The sequence below is a fragment of the Juglans regia genome, chromosome 16 (genome assembly GCF_001411555.2).
Source record: "Juglans regia cultivar Chandler chromosome 16, Walnut 2.0, whole genome shotgun sequence".
Classification (NCBI taxonomy): domain Eukaryota; kingdom Viridiplantae; phylum Streptophyta; class Magnoliopsida; order Fagales; family Juglandaceae; genus Juglans; species Juglans regia.
In genome coordinates, this window is record NC_049916.1 from 20,096,947 (window position 1) to 20,118,980 (window position 22,034).

The 22,034-nt window shown below is 33.9% G+C and overlaps 2 protein-coding genes across 5 annotated transcripts; one reads left to right on the forward strand and one right to left on the reverse strand.

Moving 5' to 3' along the window:
* Positions 1–4,282: 4,282 nt before the first annotated feature.
* LOC109009266 (agamous-like MADS-box protein AGL30) lies at positions 4,283–10,519 on the forward strand. Of its 3 annotated transcripts, none has more exons than XM_018989701.2 (13): positions 4,283–4,561; positions 4,968–5,153; positions 6,013–6,072; positions 6,179–6,197; positions 6,321–6,385; positions 6,496–6,511; positions 6,603–6,664; positions 6,788–6,884; positions 8,293–8,340; positions 8,433–8,560; positions 8,845–9,211; positions 9,687–9,735; positions 10,073–10,519. In XM_018989701.2, the coding sequence occupies exons 2-13, from the start codon at positions 4,969–4,971 to the stop codon at positions 10,150–10,152; spliced, it is 1,176 nt and encodes a 391-aa protein (XP_018845246.2). In that variant the 5' UTR covers positions 4,283–4,561; position 4,968; the 3' UTR covers positions 10,153–10,519. The 3 variants fall into 3 exon arrangements, with proteins under 3 accessions (XP_018845246.2, XP_018845248.2, XP_035542544.1); XM_018989703.2 differs by having other exon boundaries at positions 6,016–6,072; XM_035686651.1 differs by lacking the exon at positions 9,687–9,735 and having other exon boundaries at positions 4,286–4,561.
* A 749-nt stretch (positions 10,520–11,268) lies between these two features.
* Positions 11,269–13,775, reverse strand: LOC109009267 (expansin-A15). 2 transcript variants are annotated; one of them, XM_018989705.2, is made up of 4 exons: positions 13,650–13,775; positions 13,377–13,507; positions 12,946–13,258; positions 11,269–12,173 (listed from the first exon to the last, which is right to left on the reverse strand). In XM_018989705.2, coding segments are annotated over exons 1-4 (753 nt in total). In that variant the 5' UTR covers positions 13,652–13,775; the 3' UTR covers positions 11,269–11,866. The 2 variants fall into 2 exon arrangements, with proteins under 2 accessions (XP_018845250.1, XP_018845251.1); XM_018989706.2 differs by having other exon boundaries at positions 13,591–13,768.
* Positions 13,776–22,034: the final 8,259 nt, after the last annotated feature.

The window sequence follows — 22,034 nt, forward strand, 5'->3', positions numbered from 1 at the left end:
GACTCAAAGGCCACAGTAGATATCAGAACTGCAAGAACATTCTGTGCAACTCTTGAAAGCACGCTATATCTAATGGAGTTGACCTTCCACCAAGTCAACAAGTCGAATTTCACATCATCTTCTTCACATTTTTCACATAAATATCTCTCCGATTCAGATTTAGTCTCCAGAGAGTTCTCCAACTCCAAACGCTTATTAATTTGTGCCTGGATTAATGATCTAAAATCACGTTGACTTACCCCAGCAATTGAACTTGTACTACTAGCCCCTCTCTCGCTTTATTGTTTCATAGTTTGATCTTGTGCCCCAACATTACTTCCATCATTTTCATAATAACAATTATATAAACGAGTCAAGGCATCTTGAATCCGATCCACCAACATAAGAATTTTTGAACTATTATCCTCATATATTCCTTCAAAAATATATATTAGACAACACATTTTATACCGAGGATCAAGAATCAACCCAACATACAATAAAAGATTCATTTTTTCAATATTTCTCAAATACTTCTCACATTTAGATTTAATATTGAATGTCATTGTCCTCAAATTATGAGGCCCTTCCACACACTCCAAATTAATTACCCCTTGAATTGTTGCTAGCTCAAATACAAAATTGTTGCAAGTGACATAATTGGTCTTCGAGAAATGTAAGGTTGCATCGTAAAAAAGTTTTAAAAATTTTACAAATAACCTACTTTTATCTCAATCATCCATGGTTGGAGGCCCTAACTTGGATGCCCCTCCTTTACTCAACTTACTAATACCATCAGCATCCTCACTATCATCCTCCCAACACTCCTAACATATCCCAGATCTTCATCCTCTAGCCGTTGAAATATTTTTTGAAACTTTTCAGTATTATCCAACATCATATAAGTGGAGTTCCAACAGGTTGCTACATCTAAGCATACACCACTTTTACAAGTAATGTCATCAATGTCACAACATTGCTTAAATGTGTTCCACCTTTGTAGAGATGATTTTACATACTTCACAGTTCCTCTAATTCTTGATTGATCATATTCTTTCAACACATCCCCAATAATTAAGTTCAAGATATGAGCACAACATCTCATATGCAAGAACTCATGTTCCAAAATTGTATCTCTTCTATTCCTTGTCTTTCTTTTGAGATAAGAAATTGCCTCATTATTTGAACTTGCATTATCAAATATAATTGTAAATATTTTAGGCCTCCCTCATTCAAGCAAACACATTTCAATTTGTTTACCTAGTGTCTCACCTTTATGGTTTTCAATCTTACAAAAATTGATAATTTTTTTGTGCATATTTCAATCTTCATCAATAAAATGTGCGACACATGTAGTTAAAACAGATGTCCATGTATCCGTGGTTAGACAAATGTGTTGCCCCTTAAGAGCACTTTTCAGCTTGTCTTTCTCTCTCAAATAAAGTTTATAAATATATTTTGCAACCGTTACATGTGATGAAATTTCATTCCATCTAGCATGCACAACAAACATGAATTTCTTAAACCCCTCCCCTTCTACATGTTTAAAAGGAAGCTCATCAACAACTAACATTTCTGCTAAGTCTTCTCTACACGCCTCAACACTAAAAACAATAGGTACAAGCCCCCTACTACTTGATCCAGACTGGAAACCCAATATAGATTGGTTTCTATCTACTTTCCTAAGTGGAGACTTCTTACATGTTTTTTTTCAAGTGCCCCAACACTGATTTTGTCCCATTTATATTAGGATCACAAGCATAAGTCATCCCACAAAGGTTACATGAAACCTTAGGTTTAGACTTATCCTCAGTATGAATCTTTGTAAAATAATCTCAAACTATTGATTTTTTCCTACCAATAGATGACTTACATTATATTTGAGAGAAAGCAGATCATTAGTCGCCATTGATTCCATAGTCATTTGACTAATTTTTATTGCAGGTTGAATATTGTCGTGTGTTTCTGTTTCATTTGAAGGATCCATATGTGATTATGTAGTAACAAAAATAAACATTAATTGTTGAGCCTTCACAGTTTATTCAAATTCTTAACCCCAATTGATAAACATTAATTTCATACCACACTACACATACGTTATTTAAGTAGAAAAATTACAAAACCCTATCAATATAATTTCACAAATCCAATCACAAAATCCAATCAAAGCAAATTTCAGATTTAAAAATACAAAAACATGTAAAATTTAGTTGGATGATTTTCCTGTAATAATACTACATTCTAATAATACGACATTGACCTATAAAACGACATGTTTATCATGGGCATAATAATACTACATTCTAATTAATTTCACAAACTCAATCACAAAATCCTAATATCACAAATACAATAATAAACACAATCACAAAAAATCCTAAATTTTGGATTCAAAAACTCTAATATCACAAAACTGAAAACCCAATCGACAATCACAGATTCACAAAAATCTCAATATCACAAAACCCAATTACAAAAACCCTAATATCACAAAACCCAATTACAAAAATCCTAGTATGTAATTTCAAAAAAAAAAACTTACCGTTGAGGGGGCAGATCGACAGAGAGACAGGGGCATAGAGAGTTGAGAGAAGAGAGAATGAGAGACGACAGACGAGAGAGTTGAGACACGAGAGAGTTGAGAGACAAGAGAGTGAGAGGTGGGAGAGTTGAGAGCAAGAGACGAGAGAGCGAGAGACGGGAGAGTTGAGATTGAGAGCAAGAAATGAGGAACTGAGTCACTGAGCCGAGGCGAAGGCAGAGTCACAGAGGAGAAAGTAAGCCACTGAGCGCACGAGAGAGTGAGAGGCGAGAGCAAAGTAGTAACAGTAGTCTCAAGTCTGAGAAGTGAGAGACGAGAGGCGGAAAGATACGATTTTAGGGTTTAGTTGTAGCTTGTAGGGAAAACGGCGCCGTTTGGCATTTACTATTTAATTAATATTTGATTACTTTCAATGTGTTTTTTTTAAATGATAATTAAAATTTATATATATTTGTAATACATTTAATAGACTATAGTGATTTAATATAACTATATATATATTTGTAATACATTTAATATACTATAGTCTAATAGTATTAATATTAACGTATTAGTATAGTTATATATTAGTATTAGTTATAGTGATTTAGTATAACTATATTATGATAACTATAATATAGTCTATATTAAACTATTAATATTAGTTAAATAGTTATAGACTTATATATTAGTATAGCTATATAATATATTAGACTATATAATAGTATTAATATTAGCCTATTAGTATAGTTATATATTAGTATTAGTTATAGTGATTTAGTATAACTATATTAGTATAAGTATATCTATAGTCTATATTAAAATATTAGTATTAGACTATTAGTTAAATAGTTATAGACTTGTATATTAATATAGCTATGTAATATATTAGACTATATAATAGTATTAATATTAGCCTATTAGTATAGTTATATATTAGTATTAATTATAAATTATATATTAGTATTAGTTATAAACTATATATTAGTATTAGTTATAAACTTTTAATGATTTAGTATAGCTATATTAGTATAACTATAACTATAGTCTATATTAGACTATTAGTATTAGTTAAATAGTTATAGACTTATGTATTAGTATAACTAAATAATATATTAGACTATAAAATAGTATTAATATTAGACTATTAGTATAGTTATATATTAGTATTAGTTATAAATATATATTTAATATTAGTATTAGATATAAACTTTTAGTATTAATTATAAGTATAACTATTAGACTATTAGTATTAGTTATACACTTATATATTAGTATTAACATTTTATGTAATAATTTATAAATTATAATAAGAAATTGTTTTCATATATGAATATATATAATTATATATATTATATATAAAAATTTCACATAAAAATTTATAATTATACATAATATATAAAACTTATATATACAAAGATTATTTTTTATATATTTTTTTTATCAACTGGTTCGATCCGGTCCAAAAAATCCTAAAATCGGAACTGGACCGAAACTAACTGGTTTTCACATTCTAAGAATCGGTCCCGGACCGGATCAGTTCAAAACCGGTCCGGACCAATTTTTCGATTTGAATTTACATCCCTAAATCTGACTAATCAAAACTGCTTACCGTCTTGCTTTTTCCTCGAAAGAGACGATCAAAACCTTGGTTTTAATATCTGATAATGGAAATAAGATGGGCAAAGTAGGAATTGCATACCAACCGCCCAAACCAACCGAAGTTTCAGCGACAATGTCCAAAGTGTTCAAGCAACAACATGAGGCTCATGGGCGCCAAGGGCACAAAATTAACAACTGACTTTGTTTTGGTCGGTTTCGGGGATTTCTGACCCTTCCGATTCTCCCGCTTGCCTCCAAGACCGATTTTGCCGGTCACCCGGTCGTGTTATTTAACCTATATGTAAGCTGGCGCCTCTCCAGCCTCGCGCTCCTCTCTCTCTCTCTCTCTCTCTTCTCTTTCTCTCTCTGCAATTGAATCTCCTCTTGTGTGAATAATCTGGCTATCCCACCGCATTTCAGACGTTTGGATATTGCAATTGCTTGAGTTTCCTCGTCTGGGTAAGATTTTTTATTTCGTACTCTGTATGTTGTTTTTGCAGACTGTGTAACCTCTTATACACTGCAAAGTTTCCATGTGTGTTTTAATTTGTTTGGTAGTGATTCTAGCTATATTGCTTAAAAGGGTTTGGCCAATTTTGATTGTTTGATCTTTGGGTTGTTCAGTTTTCAATTGTTTCAATTCCCTAAACCGCAGAGGAGTGAGGTTGATTCATTTTTGTTTTTTAATTTTAAGGATTCTCTGGGGCAACATAACAAAAAAAAGAAAAAGAAACTATAGTTTTGAAATAGAAGCATAAGAATGTTGTATCATGGGGCAACATAATAATTTTTAGGTAGGGTTCTTGGAAACTTCTGGGCTCTCATTGGATAATCTGGACTAAGTTTTGTTGGTTAAATTATACAGGATGGGAAGGGTGAAGCTAAAAATAAAAAGGTTGGAGAATACAAATGGTCGTCAAGCGACTTATGCCAAAAGGAAGAATGGCATCATGAAAAAGGCAAACGAGTTATCCATTCTATGTGATATAGATATTATTCTTCTTATGTTCTCACCAACGGGCAAGCCTTCATTATGCAGGGGAATGCGCAGGTATTCTCAGTTGCACTCCTAAGTATTTACATATCATGAAATCAATAATTAATTTCTTTCAAGGACAATGATGGTCTAGACTCAGTAAAGGAGATAATGCTTCAAATTTGGTTTTCTCAGTTGCTTCATTTAAAAATCAACTTAGTTCTTGGTATAATCTGTGCCCATTAAAGCAATGAAGACTGTCTAATCCATTAAACATAAGTCATGGTTTTGTTTTTATCACTTGTGAATATTGTGGAGGATTATTTAAGAAATTAAAAGGTACGATCCATCATTGATTTGTTCTTCCAGTTTAGGAAAAATAGTGCCCAATTATCAGATATATACGAAAGAGATCCAAACATGACTTCATTATAAATTTTTATAATAGAGAGCTCGAAAAACTTTAAATTTTGAAGGAACTAGATCGTGCATATAAAACAAGTATGGGAAAGTGATATGTGAGGAAAAATGCAAACTTTAGGAAGTTAATATAACTATGTTGGCAGAATAATTAGGGGATGGTTTGTGAATTGAAGAAAGCACCTTGAGAATATTGTTACTAGTACAAGTAGTGCTCATGATATTCATGCATCAGTGTGGAATCTGGATGACTTTCAAGTGGCCACACACTTATTATTAAATTATTATTCTGTTTAAGATTTCAATTTATTATGAAGGAAAGGCAATCAAGGGGTATTATAGGTCCATCTACAATAAAATCTAAGAAAAGAATAAAAAGAGCGTAGTATTAGTATTAATATTATCATCATTAGCATCAGTTTTAATTATTATTACCATAACAACATTAATATTTATTAATTAATATTTTCCCTTTTGTTATTTTTTCTCCTTTCCTATTCTTTGGTGAATTTAGTAGCATCGAAGAGGTTATTGCAAAATTCGCACAGCTAACTCCACAGGAAAGGGCAAAAAGGTACATTCAAGAATTCCTACTGGAACAACTGCATTGTTTTACATCATTTACTTGACTTATATGAACACGACAATGTGATTGAACCATTTTTACTGGATTGGAACAGGAAGTTGGAAAGCCTTGAAGTAAGTTGTCTTAGGACCCATCCTCCATCTTATTTCCTATGTCAGTTTGAACTTAGTAGTTAGTATGCATTATCATCATCCGTTTCTGTACATTATTTTTTTCTTTTCTCTTTGAGAGTTTAGGCACTCAAGAAAACATTTAAGAAGTTGGACCATGATGTAAATGTACAAGAATTTCTCGGTACGAGGTATGTGAAGTCAACATAAATTTGATCCTAGTGGAACTTATTAGATTTACTAGGGTTTTTCAGAAGTACAAAAGTGAACTAAACTTGTTTTCCTTTTCTTCTTGTTTCAGCACTCAAACAGTTGAGGTATGCGTGCAAACTGATTATTCTGGTTTTATCTATTATCATTTTGATTCTTGCTGCAGACATCTTATTTCTATTAAATCGGTTTGAGCAGGATCTGACTAACCAAGCAAATGCATTGGAGACCCGACTTTCTGAAATACATAAAAGACTTAGGTGAATGTCTGGAAATACTTGGTTGTGTAGCTTAGTTGTTTGGTTTCGTTTATTTATACTGTAATTATATGATAAAATGATCAGCCATCCCCAACTAATTTTCTCTTATTTTGACTTCTGCAGCTATTGGACTAACCTCGATAAGATCAACAGTGTAGAACATTTGGGGCAAATGGAAGATTCACTTAGGGAATCACTCAACCAAATTCGAACACATAAGGTATGCTTTTCGTTTCTGTTGTTGGTTTCATTTGAGGAAGTTCACCTTTAATTTTTTCTTTACTAAAATTAAGCTCCTCAACTCCTATGGTTGGCAGTGGGTGGGTATAAATAACTTTGCTGCAGACTTTTGGACTTGACTAATAACTGTGGTTTCTTGTAATCGAAAAAAAAAACAAAACAAAACTGTGGTTTCTTCATACTAAGAAGAAAATAATATGATGTATTCAGAATCAGTGCATGATCTAGGGTGCTACCCGCCCCCCGCACCCGCTTGGGCGGGGTGGTCATTTTCCACCCTGGCCCCGCCCTGAGCTGCTGTCTGTCCACCCCCATCTAACAGACAGCGGATTTTTCAACCCACTGCCCGTACTTTGCCTAGCCAAACTCTAGTTATACTAACCCACAGATTCAACCCCAAATCTTCAGATCCATACCCCAAATCTTCAAGTTCATACTCCAAATGTGTAGATCCAACGAGAAAATTAAAAAGAAAAAAAAATTGCGGTGAAGAGCATCTTACCCATGGCCACGTCTTCGCTGTATATCTTACAAAGAGACAAACAGCCAAATTGTGGCCGTGGGTTGCAAAAGCCCATGGTTACGGCTTGGTCGTGGGTCTCTGTGCAGACCCACGACCAAGTCGTGGTTGTGGGTTTCTACAACCGTGGCCATGGGTTGTAGTCTGTAGAGATTGACGGCCATGGGTCTGCAAGAAGAAATATGGACAAAGGTGAGAAGGAGGAGGATGAGAAGGAGAGAAGGAGATGATTAAGAATAGGAGACCGAGACTTGGCCATTAGTGGAGACTATCAAACAAGAAGATGAAGTGAGTGGCAGGAGACTTGGGGGATAGAAGAAATTAGGGTAAAATTAGGGTTTTTTTGCTCTGATTGTATGGGGCGGGCAGGTGGGCGGGTACCCATGCCCGCCCCTATCCGCTTTTATGTTTACAGTTTTTTATCCGCCCGCCCAGTAGCCGGCAGGTGCGGGCAGATGGCTGGGCGGGCTGGGTATGGGGGCATGCCCACCAGGCCTAGCATGATCCATATTTAAGAGAGAATACAGGAATTAGATTATCGGCATCTACAATATTATCAAGCACAATGAGAAGAATGGCTTGCTTGTGTATTTGTAAGGATTATTTGTACTTGAATCAGTTTTTATTATTTTGGAAAGTGCTGTAAAAGGATAAGAGAAAAAATACAGTGCCAACACCTAGAGGCTACAGGTTTTGCATGACTTTACTTAAGGAGCCAAGGAAGATGAATCGATCAGAGATGGGAAAACGCATATGACCTAAATATCTTTTTCTTTTTTAGATTCTTCAAAAGTTAAACACCTTATAACATCTCTCTTTCATCATCAGCAGTTCTATAAACATTAATGCCTTCTACCTGTTTTAGCAGGAAAATGTACAAAAGCAGCAACTGATGTCATTAGAATGCAGTAGTCAGGTAAAGAATGACTAAACTGGCGTGAGAATATTTTCCTTATGTGTTTTCATGTTATGGTTATAGTATATAATCTAAACAGCCTTATCTTGCAGTTCCAACATGGGATGCATATACCCTTCACAATGGGTGCTGAGCAACAGCTCCAACCTTTCTCGTGGATTCCTAATAATGACAGCCGACATTTATTTGTACCTGAGGACCCACACTTACTTGCCCATAGGCGAGTGTTCTTTTATGAAGCCTTCTTCGTGATTCTACGTCCAGACCTGTGTATGACATGGTTACACTTTTTCTTAAGATATGAAAAACAAACAACATGAGAGGAATCCATATCGAAGCATTGTCTAATGAGAAGTATTCTATAAATAAGATAATTGTGTCTTAACATATAATAGGAATGAATTGAAATGCAGTGAACGTTTTAATTTATGGAAGAGTTCATTGATGATTCCTTGATCTAACAAGCGTAGTCAACTAATTGGATTTATTTTTCTTTTCTTTTAGGGATGTGGAGTGCTCTACGACTTCCTCCCTTGGGAGCTACTCTGGTTACTTTGGCACTGGAAAAAATTCAGAGATTCCTAATTCTGGGCAAGAAAATGGCATGATGAATGAGTTATCAAGAATTGCCCCTCTGAGGCTACAACTGGGCGGGCAATATCCTTACTTGCCATACAATCTCAATCTAATGAATGATAATACTAAATTCCAAACAGCAGTACAGATGAACCAACCAGAACACCCTGCAGATTATCACGTTAATGGAAGCTTTGAAACGCCTAGACCAGGGTTTGAGACTGCTCAGCATAGTTGGGCTTCCACATCCGGGCCTTGTCCTATTACTATGTTTGATGAGCATTTATATAATCAGGTATGCATCAAATTAAAATTTGTCCTGATGCTTTCTAAAAATGGTACAGTTGTCCCTATTTTTTGAACAGACTAATTTAACTTTAGGCTTCTAAATGTTTCTACTATAAATGAAATTAATAGAGTACGGTGTCCATGTTACCTTGAGAACAATTAGAGAGACAATTCTAACATGACTAACCAGTTAAAGATGGCAAATAGTTTTTTTGGCGATTCCATCCACTGATTCACTATCTGTTCCTTTATATGATAACCAAAATGACCTCTTTTGGTCAGTTTAGTTTTGAAATAATTACCATTTGTTAGTGCCACCTTCAAGTTTTCTCGTTAGTATGTAAGCTGATTCATTTACGATTATGGATGAACCTTATATTCTGACAAGATTACCAAACATCTGTAGTTTGAATATCTAGGGTATTGTTTGGGTTTATTTTGGTAGGACTTGTACTAACAGAATCTTAAACTTTGGATTGAAGGCTGTTGCGACAGTTTCACCTTTTTCTCCCCCACCAAGCAGTTTCTGCAGTGAGTAAATCTGATGTTATTGGGAAATCAATCAATGGTGTGAAGTCTCTTGAAAAATCCATCCATTGATCGCATCACGTTTTCTTCTTCCTATGATGACTTGCTACTCTACATAAAGAAATATAGTATATTTTTGTTTTGCTGAAAAGTAAGAAATATAGTACATACACCATGTATATGTAAACTTCTGTATTGTAATGTAGAACAAGAGCCTACACTCGTGAATAGAAAATTGAAATGGCATTGTTCTTTCCTTTTTTTTTTTGAGTTGGGAGGTTACCTGTGCCTTGGGTAATGGGAACAGTTCTGGATTCTTATAAACATTGTTTTGTTGCAGCAACCGAACTGAGATGCATGAGCTATCTGAGCATTTGTCCACAGAAGGTGTTCTTGAACTTGGATCTACTCATCCATTGAGATTTCTTTTCTCCTTTTTTTCCAATGGTTAGCTTTGCCATGAAAACATAGGAGGCAAGAAAGCAAGTGATTTATATCATAGGACTGCCCTGGCATTAGTCACTGGCCAGAAGCATTGATGCTGACTCCTTCAACTGATTCACCTCAATTGTGATACTAAATCTTCTGTATACGAATCATATAGTTATAGGTCTGATAAATTGTTTTGCTTCCTTCTCCATTTTTTTGGGTGTCAAAAGGACACTAATGGCTACCTAAATATGCCATCCTTTGCTCCCTCTCAGTAACATGAGCTGTAGATAACATAATGTATAGCAATGATAGTTACCCAAAATTACAAATATGTTCTAAGTATTTTTGTTTTGAATTCCATGTTGCATTACCCTCTCATATCTTTAGACATTATTTGTTTTTATATCCCTTTCTAGAAAGGATAAACCTAATCAGCGGTCCGACCAATTGATAATATATGAGTAATGACCAGACTAATTTGCCTAGTAAAGTACCCCATCTAATTTTGGTTCTTTGCTGGGAAGAAATGAAAAGAAAAAGGAAACGTGTATATGTGTATGATGGTGTACTTTACAACAGAAACATGTCTATAGATGCAATGGTTATACAGTTGAAACCGTATTACTTGTTCTTGGAAATGGCATCTGTAGTTAGGTATCTTCACATACACAAGCTGTCTGTTAAAGAAATTGAGTGTTCTAAAAGGAAACACATCTCGTTCTATCTAAAGTTGTTTTCTTTGTTGGAACCACAGCGTGAATTTTGTTTTTCAAATTCAAATTCTGGCCTTATTTCGGGCGTCATTCTCAACCATCAACTTCTATTCTTTTCTTCTTTCCCTTTTTCCTTTTGTCAAATGGCATGTAAATGCACGCCACTGGGATGGGGTTAGGATTTGAAGGGTTTTGGAAAGACGAACACCCAGAAAGATGTTGTATCCGTTTACTACAGTTCACTTGTAACACTTGGGACTTTAAAATCAAGTTCAAATTGCCTGTGTTGCAGAAGCTTGTGCATTAAGGAGAAAGTCCTCTTTTAGACCAACTCATGAGTAATAAACGAATAAAGCATAAAGAATCATAAAAGAAAAAGAGTAAAATGAAAAACAGAACCTCATAAAAATTAGCACACTTTCTCATTACTACTGGAAACTGAAAGTTTACACTTGCTAATTCCCAATACAGCTCAAACATAAACAACCCAGGATGGGGAAATATTAGTCAGCAGAAGCTGATTACAATGACCTTAACAAGAAGCAGAACTAATCCTAAATACTCCCCTCCCAAAAAACCAAACACAAAAACTACTCAAATACCACTGGCGGGTGGTAAATAGTCCACCTCTGCCTACTTACTTCTGCATCTCAACAGAAGGGGGAGAAACAAAAAAAAAAAAAAGACAGTAAGAACAGTGAGGGGACTCCCAAATATAGGGTACCCTACAATAACACAACTAGACCATTTAAATTTAAAATGATTAAAAGGGCCATTTTAAAATAAGCCCTGATCATTTCGAACCCCAAGAAGTCAAAGACTGACCCCCATACTAGAGTATACTAAATCTAATAACCCTAGTATATATACTAAAAGAGAGTCACATACCCTACAGATGCTATATATGTAATGGGAAAGAGATATAATAAAGTCCAAGGAAAATATAGGTAAAATATAGGTCAGTGGCAGGCACTGGCACATGGGAGTGTCTAGCGGAATTGAGCACCGCTGTAGGTCTGACCAAAGGACCAGCTGGCTGGGGCCACGTTGTTGGAGACCACACTTCTGCCGTCACTGGTGGTGACCTTGAAGGAGAGGCTCTGGCCGTTGAGGAGAGTGTTGCTCTGCCAGTTCTGGCCCCAGTTCCTTGACATAGCCTGCCACCCAGTTCTGGACCCTTTGATGGCAACGCCGTGGACATCACCTGCACCACCCACGTTTGTGATGAGGACTAGGTTGAAGTAGGAGTGCCCATTGATGGTGAACCTTATGCCTCCCCTTCTCCTGCAGGGTACCCTACAAAAAAACCCCATCCAAAACACATGATGTTAGCATTTACCATCTGAAAGTCCAAAGTTAACTTGGAACTTTTGTCAAGTAAAAGAAAACACTTTTACTGCCTGGTAATTATGGGGCAAAGCCTATAAAATATGAGTTAGATGTCAATTAACACTGTTTTGATGTCTAAAATGTCTAATAATGCTGCTAAATGTCCAAGACTCCCTTTTTTGAGTTCACATTTTTTGTTTTTTTCTTTTTGTTTTCATTTTTTTTAATATATTTAAATATTTTTTAAAAATAAAAAAAATATAATAATACACTTAAAATCACTTTAAAAAAAAAAAGAAAAACCAGCGGTACTAGGGCGGTCAAACATAGGTGGTAAAGAAGCTTTTCCCGTACTGTAAATATCAGGCCTGTTTGGGTACACAGCCTAGACCTTTCACAATCAAGGAAAGACAGAATCTTGGGCATTATAACAAGGGATATGATGGTTGAAAGTAGACTTCGTAGGCAGTAATTATAGAAACAGTCCTCCTTTTTAGTTTCGGAAACCAAATAAACAAGAGATCTGTCATTTCCTTGCAAATTAAGGTTTCGTGCTATAAGATTTCGAGTGAGTCACCGCTCTCAGCTACCGTTAGTTATAGGTTTTTATTATTTTTTTTTTCCTTTTAAAGATTTAAAGAAAAAACAAAAATAAAGGCGGTAGAGTTTAGCAGTAAAATAGAGAGGAAAGAGTAGTATTATCCTACGATGATTTCACAAAGGGATCAAAAGCCTATACCTTCTGTAAGCCACAGGAACTATTCCAGCTTTGTACTGAGCTATGTGCTGGAAGACAGGCTGAGAAAGATCAAAGTGGTGCTGAGGAGGGTTACACCAGCCCCCAGCATTATTAGGAAGAGCATTGTTTGGTGGGCAGAAATTGGTGGCCGTGACCAAGATGGAGCCAGGCAGGCACCATTTGCCGTCATTCACGCACTTAATCTCATAGCAAGAACCACAGCTTAACCCATTGTTGAACAGAGCTGTGCTCAGAGCTGCGGTGTTTGTCCCATACCCTTGGCTGTACAGGTTCCCATACCCACAAGCTCCACCTGTGCAGATCCCATCAACAAAAAGAAAAAATCAGCAAAAGGGGCAGATTTTAAACAAGAACTTCCCAAAGAAAGTAAAAAAACAAGATGCCCTGATCCATTGGCAAATGTTGCATACCCATTGTCCCAGAAGCATCACCCCCTCCATAGAAGGTGGCATGAGCATTGACCCACCCTCCACCATACCCATGAACAGACGAGACCATCGAAAGAAAACCCACCAAGAAAAACCCAGCGAGACCCATTTTCCTGCAAAATAAAAAAGGTAAAACATTTAGCACTTTCTGAAACCAACCCATCTCTAACAATGCACTAAGAATGTAACACTCAACATGTTCTTTCAGCACGTGAACTTTAGAAGCGATATGTGAGAGGAGACAGGATGATTTACATGGAGAGTGAATCTTCAAAAAAGAACAGTTTTGGAGAGGAAATGTGAGGCGCTTGAGTGAAGAAAATGCAGAGGGGATATGGACGAATATATAGAAATTTGGGGCGAGGGGGAGGGAGGACTGGCTATGTAGAGACTGCCATGACCAACTAACACTTTTTTAAGGAGGCTGTTGGGTGTTGGGACCACCAACTGCTAGGGGGGCATACATAGGATTTTGAAAGAGTGAAATCAAGTTCCTTTTATGAGTTTGAAAGGTTAGTTTTTTTTTTTTTTGTGGGTCGAAACCGCGTGGTTTTGTAGTTTTCTCAAATGGAAATTCCCTGCAATCCAACGTGGGGTAGGGTGGCTTTTTCCTCTGATGGCTATTAAACTTCCATGCCCACATGCAAGCACATCCCCCTCCTCCCCCCTTTTTATTATCCGCATTTGCCCCTTTTCTCTTCCTCTATCTGCCTTTTACCTTTTTCTTCTTCATTGTTTAATGTCTACTCCTACTTTCCTTTATTTAAGTACTTCTCTTACTATTCCACGCCATTCCTTTATTCAATGCTACATGGAATATTATCTAATTTTCATCAATTTTTTAAATTATAAAATTAAAAAAAAAAAGTCTAGCATTTTCACATCAACACAATAAAATAAAATAAGATGAAAATTCTATATAGATTGAGATTTTTTTATAAGAGTACATAAAATTAACCTTAATATATATAGTATTTTTCCTTTTTTAAGGAGTGGTTTGTATTCAAAGATGAGTTGAGATTATTTATGAATAGTAGAATAAAAATTAAATTGTTTATTATATTTTGTGTGAGAATTTAAAAAAGTTGTTTTAAAATTTATAAAAGTTAAATTGTTTATTATATTTTATGTGAGAATTTGAGAAAGTTATAATGATGAAATGAGTTGATATGAGTTAAGGTGGATTTTGAATTCAAACGAGACTTAAATCTTATGTTGATGAAATTGACTATCTTGTCTATGTGGATTGAGATTTTTTTTATCCAAACCTTGAAACTTAGAGAGGAAGACAGGGAGATGTATAAAGTATAATTAAACAACGTTATGCTTAGTTAATTAAACAACATGGAATCATAGCTAAACAAATTGCAAGGGAGAATCATTATTAAAAACAAAGTTGATGCTCTAAGTTTCTGAATTCTAAAGCATAATTATTTGTCCAAAATGGTTATCATGTAACTATTTATTATTGTATTATTATTTTTTACTTATTTTATTATTATTATTAATAAAATATCTAAAAATACCACACTACCGAAAGCAACCTAACTAAGCTAATTATAAGGAGGAAAATTTCACGTTTGGTTAACAAGACAACGCCGTCTAGTAGGACTCGAGGGATAGTAGCTGGTGAATTTAATGCTAAAATACTTTCTGGTAAACGAATTTAATTGGGTATTGAACTGATACCTACTAATACCTGTTTAATAGTTATATATGCTGAAAGAAAAAGAAAAGAAAAAAACACAAAATCAATAGGTATTTATGACTTGCATTAAAAGAATTCCATATTCTTTCATTCCTTGTGGCGGAAAGGTTGAAGACAAGGGGGAAAGCAAATGAAAAGAGGGTGTGAAAAGGAAATGAAGAGAGTTTTATCTTTTCCATATTTCTTTTGTGTGTTTGGATTAGTGGAAAATGAGTAGGAAAAGAAAGAGAAGTTTTGTATATGCTTTATTTGTATCGTTCACATGGAGAAGGTGTATATATATATTATATATATATATATATTTCTTGTATTTATATTATATATAATAAATAATTAAACATAGAGGGTGTCTCAAATCAAAATTAAAGCGACGTCGTTTTGAGTGTGGGTTTGGATACACAAACCTATCTTATCTCATCTCATTATTATAATTTTTTTAAATTCTCATACAAAAATACAATAAACAATTCAATTTTTTCAAATTTTAAAATAAAAATAATACTAAAAAATTATATTTAACAGTATTTTATTTAACTTTCAACAAAATATTTCATATCATCTCATCTGAACTCTCTATCCAAACCCACAGTTTATATACACAATACTTCTTTCCTATTATTTTGAGTCTTCTATCTATACACATGCCCGTATTGCTCTCTTCCCCTCTATGTTCACCCCCACCTTTATCTCTCTTAAAACGTTTGTTATTTTGTTTCTAACCTAATTCTCATTTCCATGTTTCAGTATATCTCAAAATTGTCATCATCTCCGTACTGCAAGCCTCCTACTACTATTGGTGTTGCCACATTTCTTTCTAAGGTCGCATGCAGATCATACTATTTTTCATAGTCTAGACTTGATCTATCCAAGCCTTTCAACATTCATGAATCTTAGATTATGCGATTAAGCTTCCGGTATACCAAACTGTCTCCCGTAAGGCCAGGCACTTTCACAGCTTCTCTCATCTTGTGCATTGATTTCATAGGTGAGGCCGATGTTAGGCATCTCGTAGGTTTTGGTAATTCGATTCACCCAAGATTATTTTCCCTTGAGTTTGGTCTCTGCTTGGATACTAAAGATGCGTTTGAATGTTAAGTTAGAAAATCTATAAATAGTAATAAAAAAGTAATGAATAGTAAAATTTGAGACTACTTTACTTACCAAACACAACGTAAACCGAATTAAACGGTCGATTTTTCAGCCCAACAGTTGTATCAAAGGCAACTAAAATCTCCTCTCTCTAAAAACTCATGCATGGCCCCTCATAGAAATAAATGTAATTATATTATAAAGATTATTTTAGAGGAGTAATAGAGAAACATTTGGTGAGTGAAGTGTGCTGTTTTTAAGAAGTATATTGCATCAAAATATAAAATATATATCTTTGGTCTCTCATTTATTTATACTAAAAGATAAGAACTGACTGACCGTGAGAAGAGAAAGGGTGGTATGGAAAGAGAGTAGAGGCTTTAGGCAGCACGTGGCTGATGACATTTTGAGCTACCTTAGTAAGCTGACCAAGACTTTAATTAAAGCTACAAAATATTACTTTATATATATATATATATATTATTTTGTGATAGAAATACTCTATTCTCTAATTGGTATATAGAGCATCTTATAATTTAATAAAATATTTAAATGATATAATTTAATTTAAAAGATATCATTACATGTTTACATGGCACACGACCTATACATTGGCCGCTTGAGAATAAAATAACGATTCAACATCATGTGTAGTTGGCTCTGCAAGAGATATCATATTTATTAGGCAGTTTTAAAATACAGATGCACAAATATAATGATCTTATCATGATATGTCATTTCATTAAAAAGTTGTGCTTATATAAATTTTTTTTTAATAATATGTCATTTTGATAGAATAAGAATACTCTTAGCTGGATTTTTGCATTTGGAATCTTTTAACTAAATAAATAAATGCTGTTTAATCATGTTTTGTAAGCTTAATATGGAGACAAAACAAATGAGGAAGATAAGATCTTCATGGAAAGCCAACCCTGGATTCTAAATTGATTGACAGGGAAGGGATCGATGATATATACCACCGCGATTTTCGCCATTAATATTTTTTTATATCATCTTAATCATCGCCCAAATACCAACAACAAACGAATAACACTAATTAGCTGGCCTGAATTAACTTGTTAATTTCTTTATTTCAAAGAACAAAAAAACAGAAATTCTACTTGATTTTGAGAAATCATGTTAATTGTAATTAAGAAAAATTTATTAGAAAATCTATTTCTCCACGTGTCAGATATTGATATGTTGAAAATTATAAAATTATAAAATTTAAAATTCAAAATCTGAGTTTAAAAAAAATTATGAAAAATGTTAAATGTACTTAAAAAAAATTTATAAAAAACTTTATTTTCTCTACATATCAGTTATTGACAATTTGACATACTAAAAATCATGTTATTTTGAATTTAAATTTCAAAATAAAACTAATAAAATGAATATCACAAATAAATTTATAAGTATATATAACAATACTCTTTTAACAAATGATCAGTACTCGTTTTACAAGATAGATAACCCATTAGACGCTTTGCTTAAAATTTTTAATATTATTTGTGTTTCTCGCCTATTAAGATATTTATTAGTTTTTGGAAACATATTAATTTTGGAAGAAGAGAATTAATTAAAAAGTTTCAATTGATGAAAAAAAAAAAAAAAAAACTAGTAGGGTTTCTGGATGTACGTGCTGATTGAAAGCGATTGCAGTCCTTCAACGGCGCTAGAGTTGCAGCTGCACATGCACTGGTTTGGCCTTTCCCTCTCTATTCAAGAGTTCAAAACCCATTTGGCTTCTAATGGGATTTTATTTTTGATACTTTATTTTTTGACAGATTCTTCCATACAGCTTCAGAAAACTCAGCAAAGAAAGCAACGTCACAAACAACAGAACAATGAAAACCAAGGTGGTAGTATAGTTATACGGGCTGGTGTTCTATGGTTTAAGGTCCGGGTTCAAGTCAGGACAGTTGAAACTACTTATAGTAGTAGTAAAGTTTGACATTTCGGTCATGTGAGTGAGTTTTGGACTGGTTGGATATTTTAGACGTGCTATGGTGACGAGCTCGTCCTTAAAATAATAGTAACTATGACTCAAATTGAATATTTCACAATGAAAACAAAAAACTCTTATGGTCACACTAAAAAAAGATTGCTATGTTGGTTGCCCTCGCCTATCTTTTTATTGAAGAAAAAAAAAAAAAAGAATAATGAAAGATACTGAATGAAAAATGAACAATAATTCATGGTTGAGTTTTCTATTTATTCATTTTTGTTTTTACCTTAACAAGTGAGGCCTTTATTCAGATGCTTGTAAGTTATGCCTTAACACTAACATGAGTGTGATATATACAGATAAAATATATTAACTAGTTATTCTAATTAACGTTTGGACGCATTAACGTTCGAATGTAAATATAATATGTTCTAATGATAATCAACGAACGTCAAATTTTCTCATTCGAACACCAATCGGTCGGGTTAACGTCCGAACGTTTAATTTTACGTCCGAACGTGACTTTCTGTGACAGTTTTCATCCGTCACAAAAAAAAAAAAAAAAACGTTTGAACGTTGTACCAAACGGAACACCTCTAACCGTCACTAAAAATATTTGTTGTGACGGTTGAACAGTAAACTGTCACCAAATATTTTATGTGATCCACTTTAGGTGACAGTCGTGGTAACGGTTTCAAACCGTCACCAAATATCTTTAGTGACGGTTTGTCAATTTTTTGTGACAGTTACTTCTATCACAAAAGACACATTCTGTTATAGTGTATATACAAGACTTGACTTTTGAAAAAAAAAGTGAGACTATAAATTATATAGTTTTTAGATTTTTTTTTAAAAGAGACAGTACAAAACTTGATCATTCTCATGAATAAATCATTTTCTATTATATATATATATACATATATATATATATATATAAATTCATTTGTTTGTTGTAAAAATTGGAGTGAACTTATGAATTGCGGGGATCTTGAATATTCTGGGACCTTCAAAAGAAAGGGCAGGAATGATGATTCATCATTGATGAATCAGATGAAAAGAGAGAATATATAGTCACTATATATATATATAAATATATATATATATATATATGTAGTTCAGTAAATAAATGTATGGTCTTAGAAAGTTTTAACGGCCAATAACCAACTTCTCGTTTTGACAGGGCTAAAATATATATTTTCAACTTCCTCGGCAGACTCTTTGCTTGCATTCCTCTATTTTGATCTGGTGTTTGTGCTTTTCAAGGTGTGATCTGCACCGTCAATGTTCTCAAACCTTTTGATTTTCACACCACTCAAGTGAATACTGCATGCAGGGTCCATGCTAGATTTTTCTTGCTTTTCTGTTTCCTCGCACATTTCACTGTTTCTAAGGATTCACTGCGCTGTCCAATGTCCATTGTTCAGGATTTTGATTCTCTGCAACTAAAGGTCAAATGGAAAAATCACATCCATTGTTGACTAGAGATTACCTTTTTATATAATATATAATATTTATCGCATTCTTTGGATTCTAAGAAGGTTGTTGAAAATGGTAGTCCCAACACACTTTTGTCGCATGCATGCTTGCATTATGGTAAATTCTCAATGGCAATGTACGTACCAGGTGGAAACTCTTGTGTCTGAACCGTTTTCATGTCAAGTAGATAATGACTGTGTTAGTTTGATTAATGACATTGAGAATGACTCATTTGGTGAAGTAATCACAATGATAATGATTAATACTCGTTTACGTACGTGGTTCATCTTTTCTAACCCATGCATGCAACACATGACTTCAGGTGTTTATTAATTCTCTCCTCGATCTTTACTTATCTCACTACCCATTTTGTTTATAATTTAAACACAATACCCTTTACTAGTTCATGATTATTTCTTTTTCATTGTATTTTTCGGAGACATGCATGGTCTACTTTGGATCCCTGCATATAATGAAAGGCTCCACTAAAATTTTGATAAGACAAGACGAAGTATAAAAATCAAGAACCAAGTGCAAACAAAAGGAAAGTATTCAACACTTCAAGGAGACTTTATCTTCTTACTTATTTTCTTATTGTAACTTAGTATAGAGAAAAGTTACAATTGTAAAGAGATTTTATAAAAATAAATTTATAAATTAACGTAGTTTCATGTGATCTGTTGGGTTTACTATATACTAAAAGTAATGTTACAATCTGACATACCACATCAAATTATGTTAAATTTATGAGTTTATTTTTATAAAATCAATTTATGACTAAAGTATATATTCTCAAATACTTATAGGAGTTAAAAGTTTGTATATTACCTAATTTAATTATGAAGAATCTCAACCATCTAAACCATGAGTATATTACTCAAAATACTTTCTAAAGTTTTACATATACACAGCTGAGTATATGTAAAACTTTTACCTTAAGGTGTCTTGGGGAGTTTGAGTCCCTTACCTAATTAAGAAAAGGGGATGAGATAGAGATAGGGATGGAGATAGAGATAGTGAGGCGTCCATTTAAAGCAAAAACGAAAAGTATGATCACTGAGGTTTAGGTTGTAAATTTTGAAGATCATAAAGGTACTAATATTGCAGAGATGGAATGAAAGTGATATTTCATTCATATTCAACATATCAGCCACTGTGACTCTAAAGTAAAAAAGAGTTCAAAGTTTGAAGGTATTATAGTAAGAGCAATGCTAGATACAGTCCCCATTTGGGGACTGCAATACAAGCCTAGGCAATTTTATCTTTAATTTTTTGTAAAAATTACAAAACTATCCTTCCTGAAATGATGCTTTTTTTTATTAATAAAGGGCCTGCACATGCAGTCCCTAAGTGGGGACTGCAAATAGAATTTCTCTTATAGTAATAGTGAAATAACGATCTCAGACAAACAAAGGACAGGACGTAAGAAATGACAAAAGTTGGCCTGCCCTCGACCATCGTAGCCGTCGATTAAGAATATTTCATTCTCATGAATGACAAAATTCCAACAAAGTTTTAGGAAGATTGGTCATGTCTATATAAAAATATATATGTTTGTGGTCCAAACTCCAAATCCAATCCTCTTCTAAATGAATAAACACCCCCCCGAGTGATCACTATAAAAAATTGTTAAGTTGTGGTCAGTTATTTCTTATAAAAATGACTATTTTCTATTAAAATAAGTCTGTTTTAATTGTAAATAGTTATTTTCGTCTCAAATAATTTGTTACAAATACTCAATTTTCTTATAGTGAGTTTAAGATCAATTAGACGCATGAAGTGGATTGATTTGTTGGTGTAAATTTTTTAGATAATTAAAATTAAATGGTTCAATAAATAGTATTGTAAAACTCATTTCATTTCATGTGTCTATAAAAGTACTGGACAGAACCAAAGGACAGCAATGGAACACAGCTAAGCTAAAGATGATACCCATCTCAATCCAACCCCCATGTGATCTGCTAAAAGTGGGCATCATGTGCCTAATTATAAGTTGTTATGACTTTAAGCAAACGTCGAGATCTCTTTCTAATTGGATTCCACTTATAAGTTGACCACACCACACGGCACACGTACATATCATCAGCATCATGAGCATCAGCTAGTTAGCTTGCAATGTAAAAGCAACAACCCAAAGATCAAAGATCTAATTGGTTCTGATTTTGAACGCTGTCTCCTCACAGACTGAACTTCTACAGACACTCAGAATTCATTCATGATCAGCACAGAGAAAAAAAAAATTATCAGGAAACTCACATGGCATGCAGCTCTAGAATCCACCTTTACCCTGCGTGCAACTCAATCTCCCCCCGGCTCATGCATCTTCACAGACACGAACAAAAAAGCAGCCTAAAAAAGTGCAGGCCAGGAATTAGAATGATTTCTCCAAAACCCCGTGATCAAAGGAGGTTTGTCTAAT

Bases quoted from the DNA above. Each gene is read 5' to 3' on its own strand.
- LOC109009266 (XM_018989701.2), top strand. From the start codon at position 4,969: ATGGGAAGGGTGAAGCTAAAAATAAAAAGGTTGGAGAATACAAATGGT. The intron at 6,885-8,292 runs GTATGCTTTTCG...CTGTTTTAGCAG, and splicing joins ACCAAATTCGAACACATAAG to GAAAATGTACAAAAGCAGCA. The intron at 8,561-8,844 runs GCGAGTGTTCTT...CTTTTCTTTTAG, and splicing joins CCACACTTACTTGCCCATAG to GGATGTGGAGTGCTCTACGA.
- LOC109009267 (XM_018989705.2), bottom strand. The intron at 13,259-13,376 runs GTATGCAACATT...GGATCTGCACAG, and splicing joins TGATGCTTCTGGGACAATGG to GTGGAGCTTGTGGGTATGGG. The intron at 12,174-12,945 runs GTATAGGCTTTT...GTTTTTTTGTAG, and splicing joins GTTCCTGTGGCTTACAGAAG to GGTACCCTGCAGGAGAAGGG.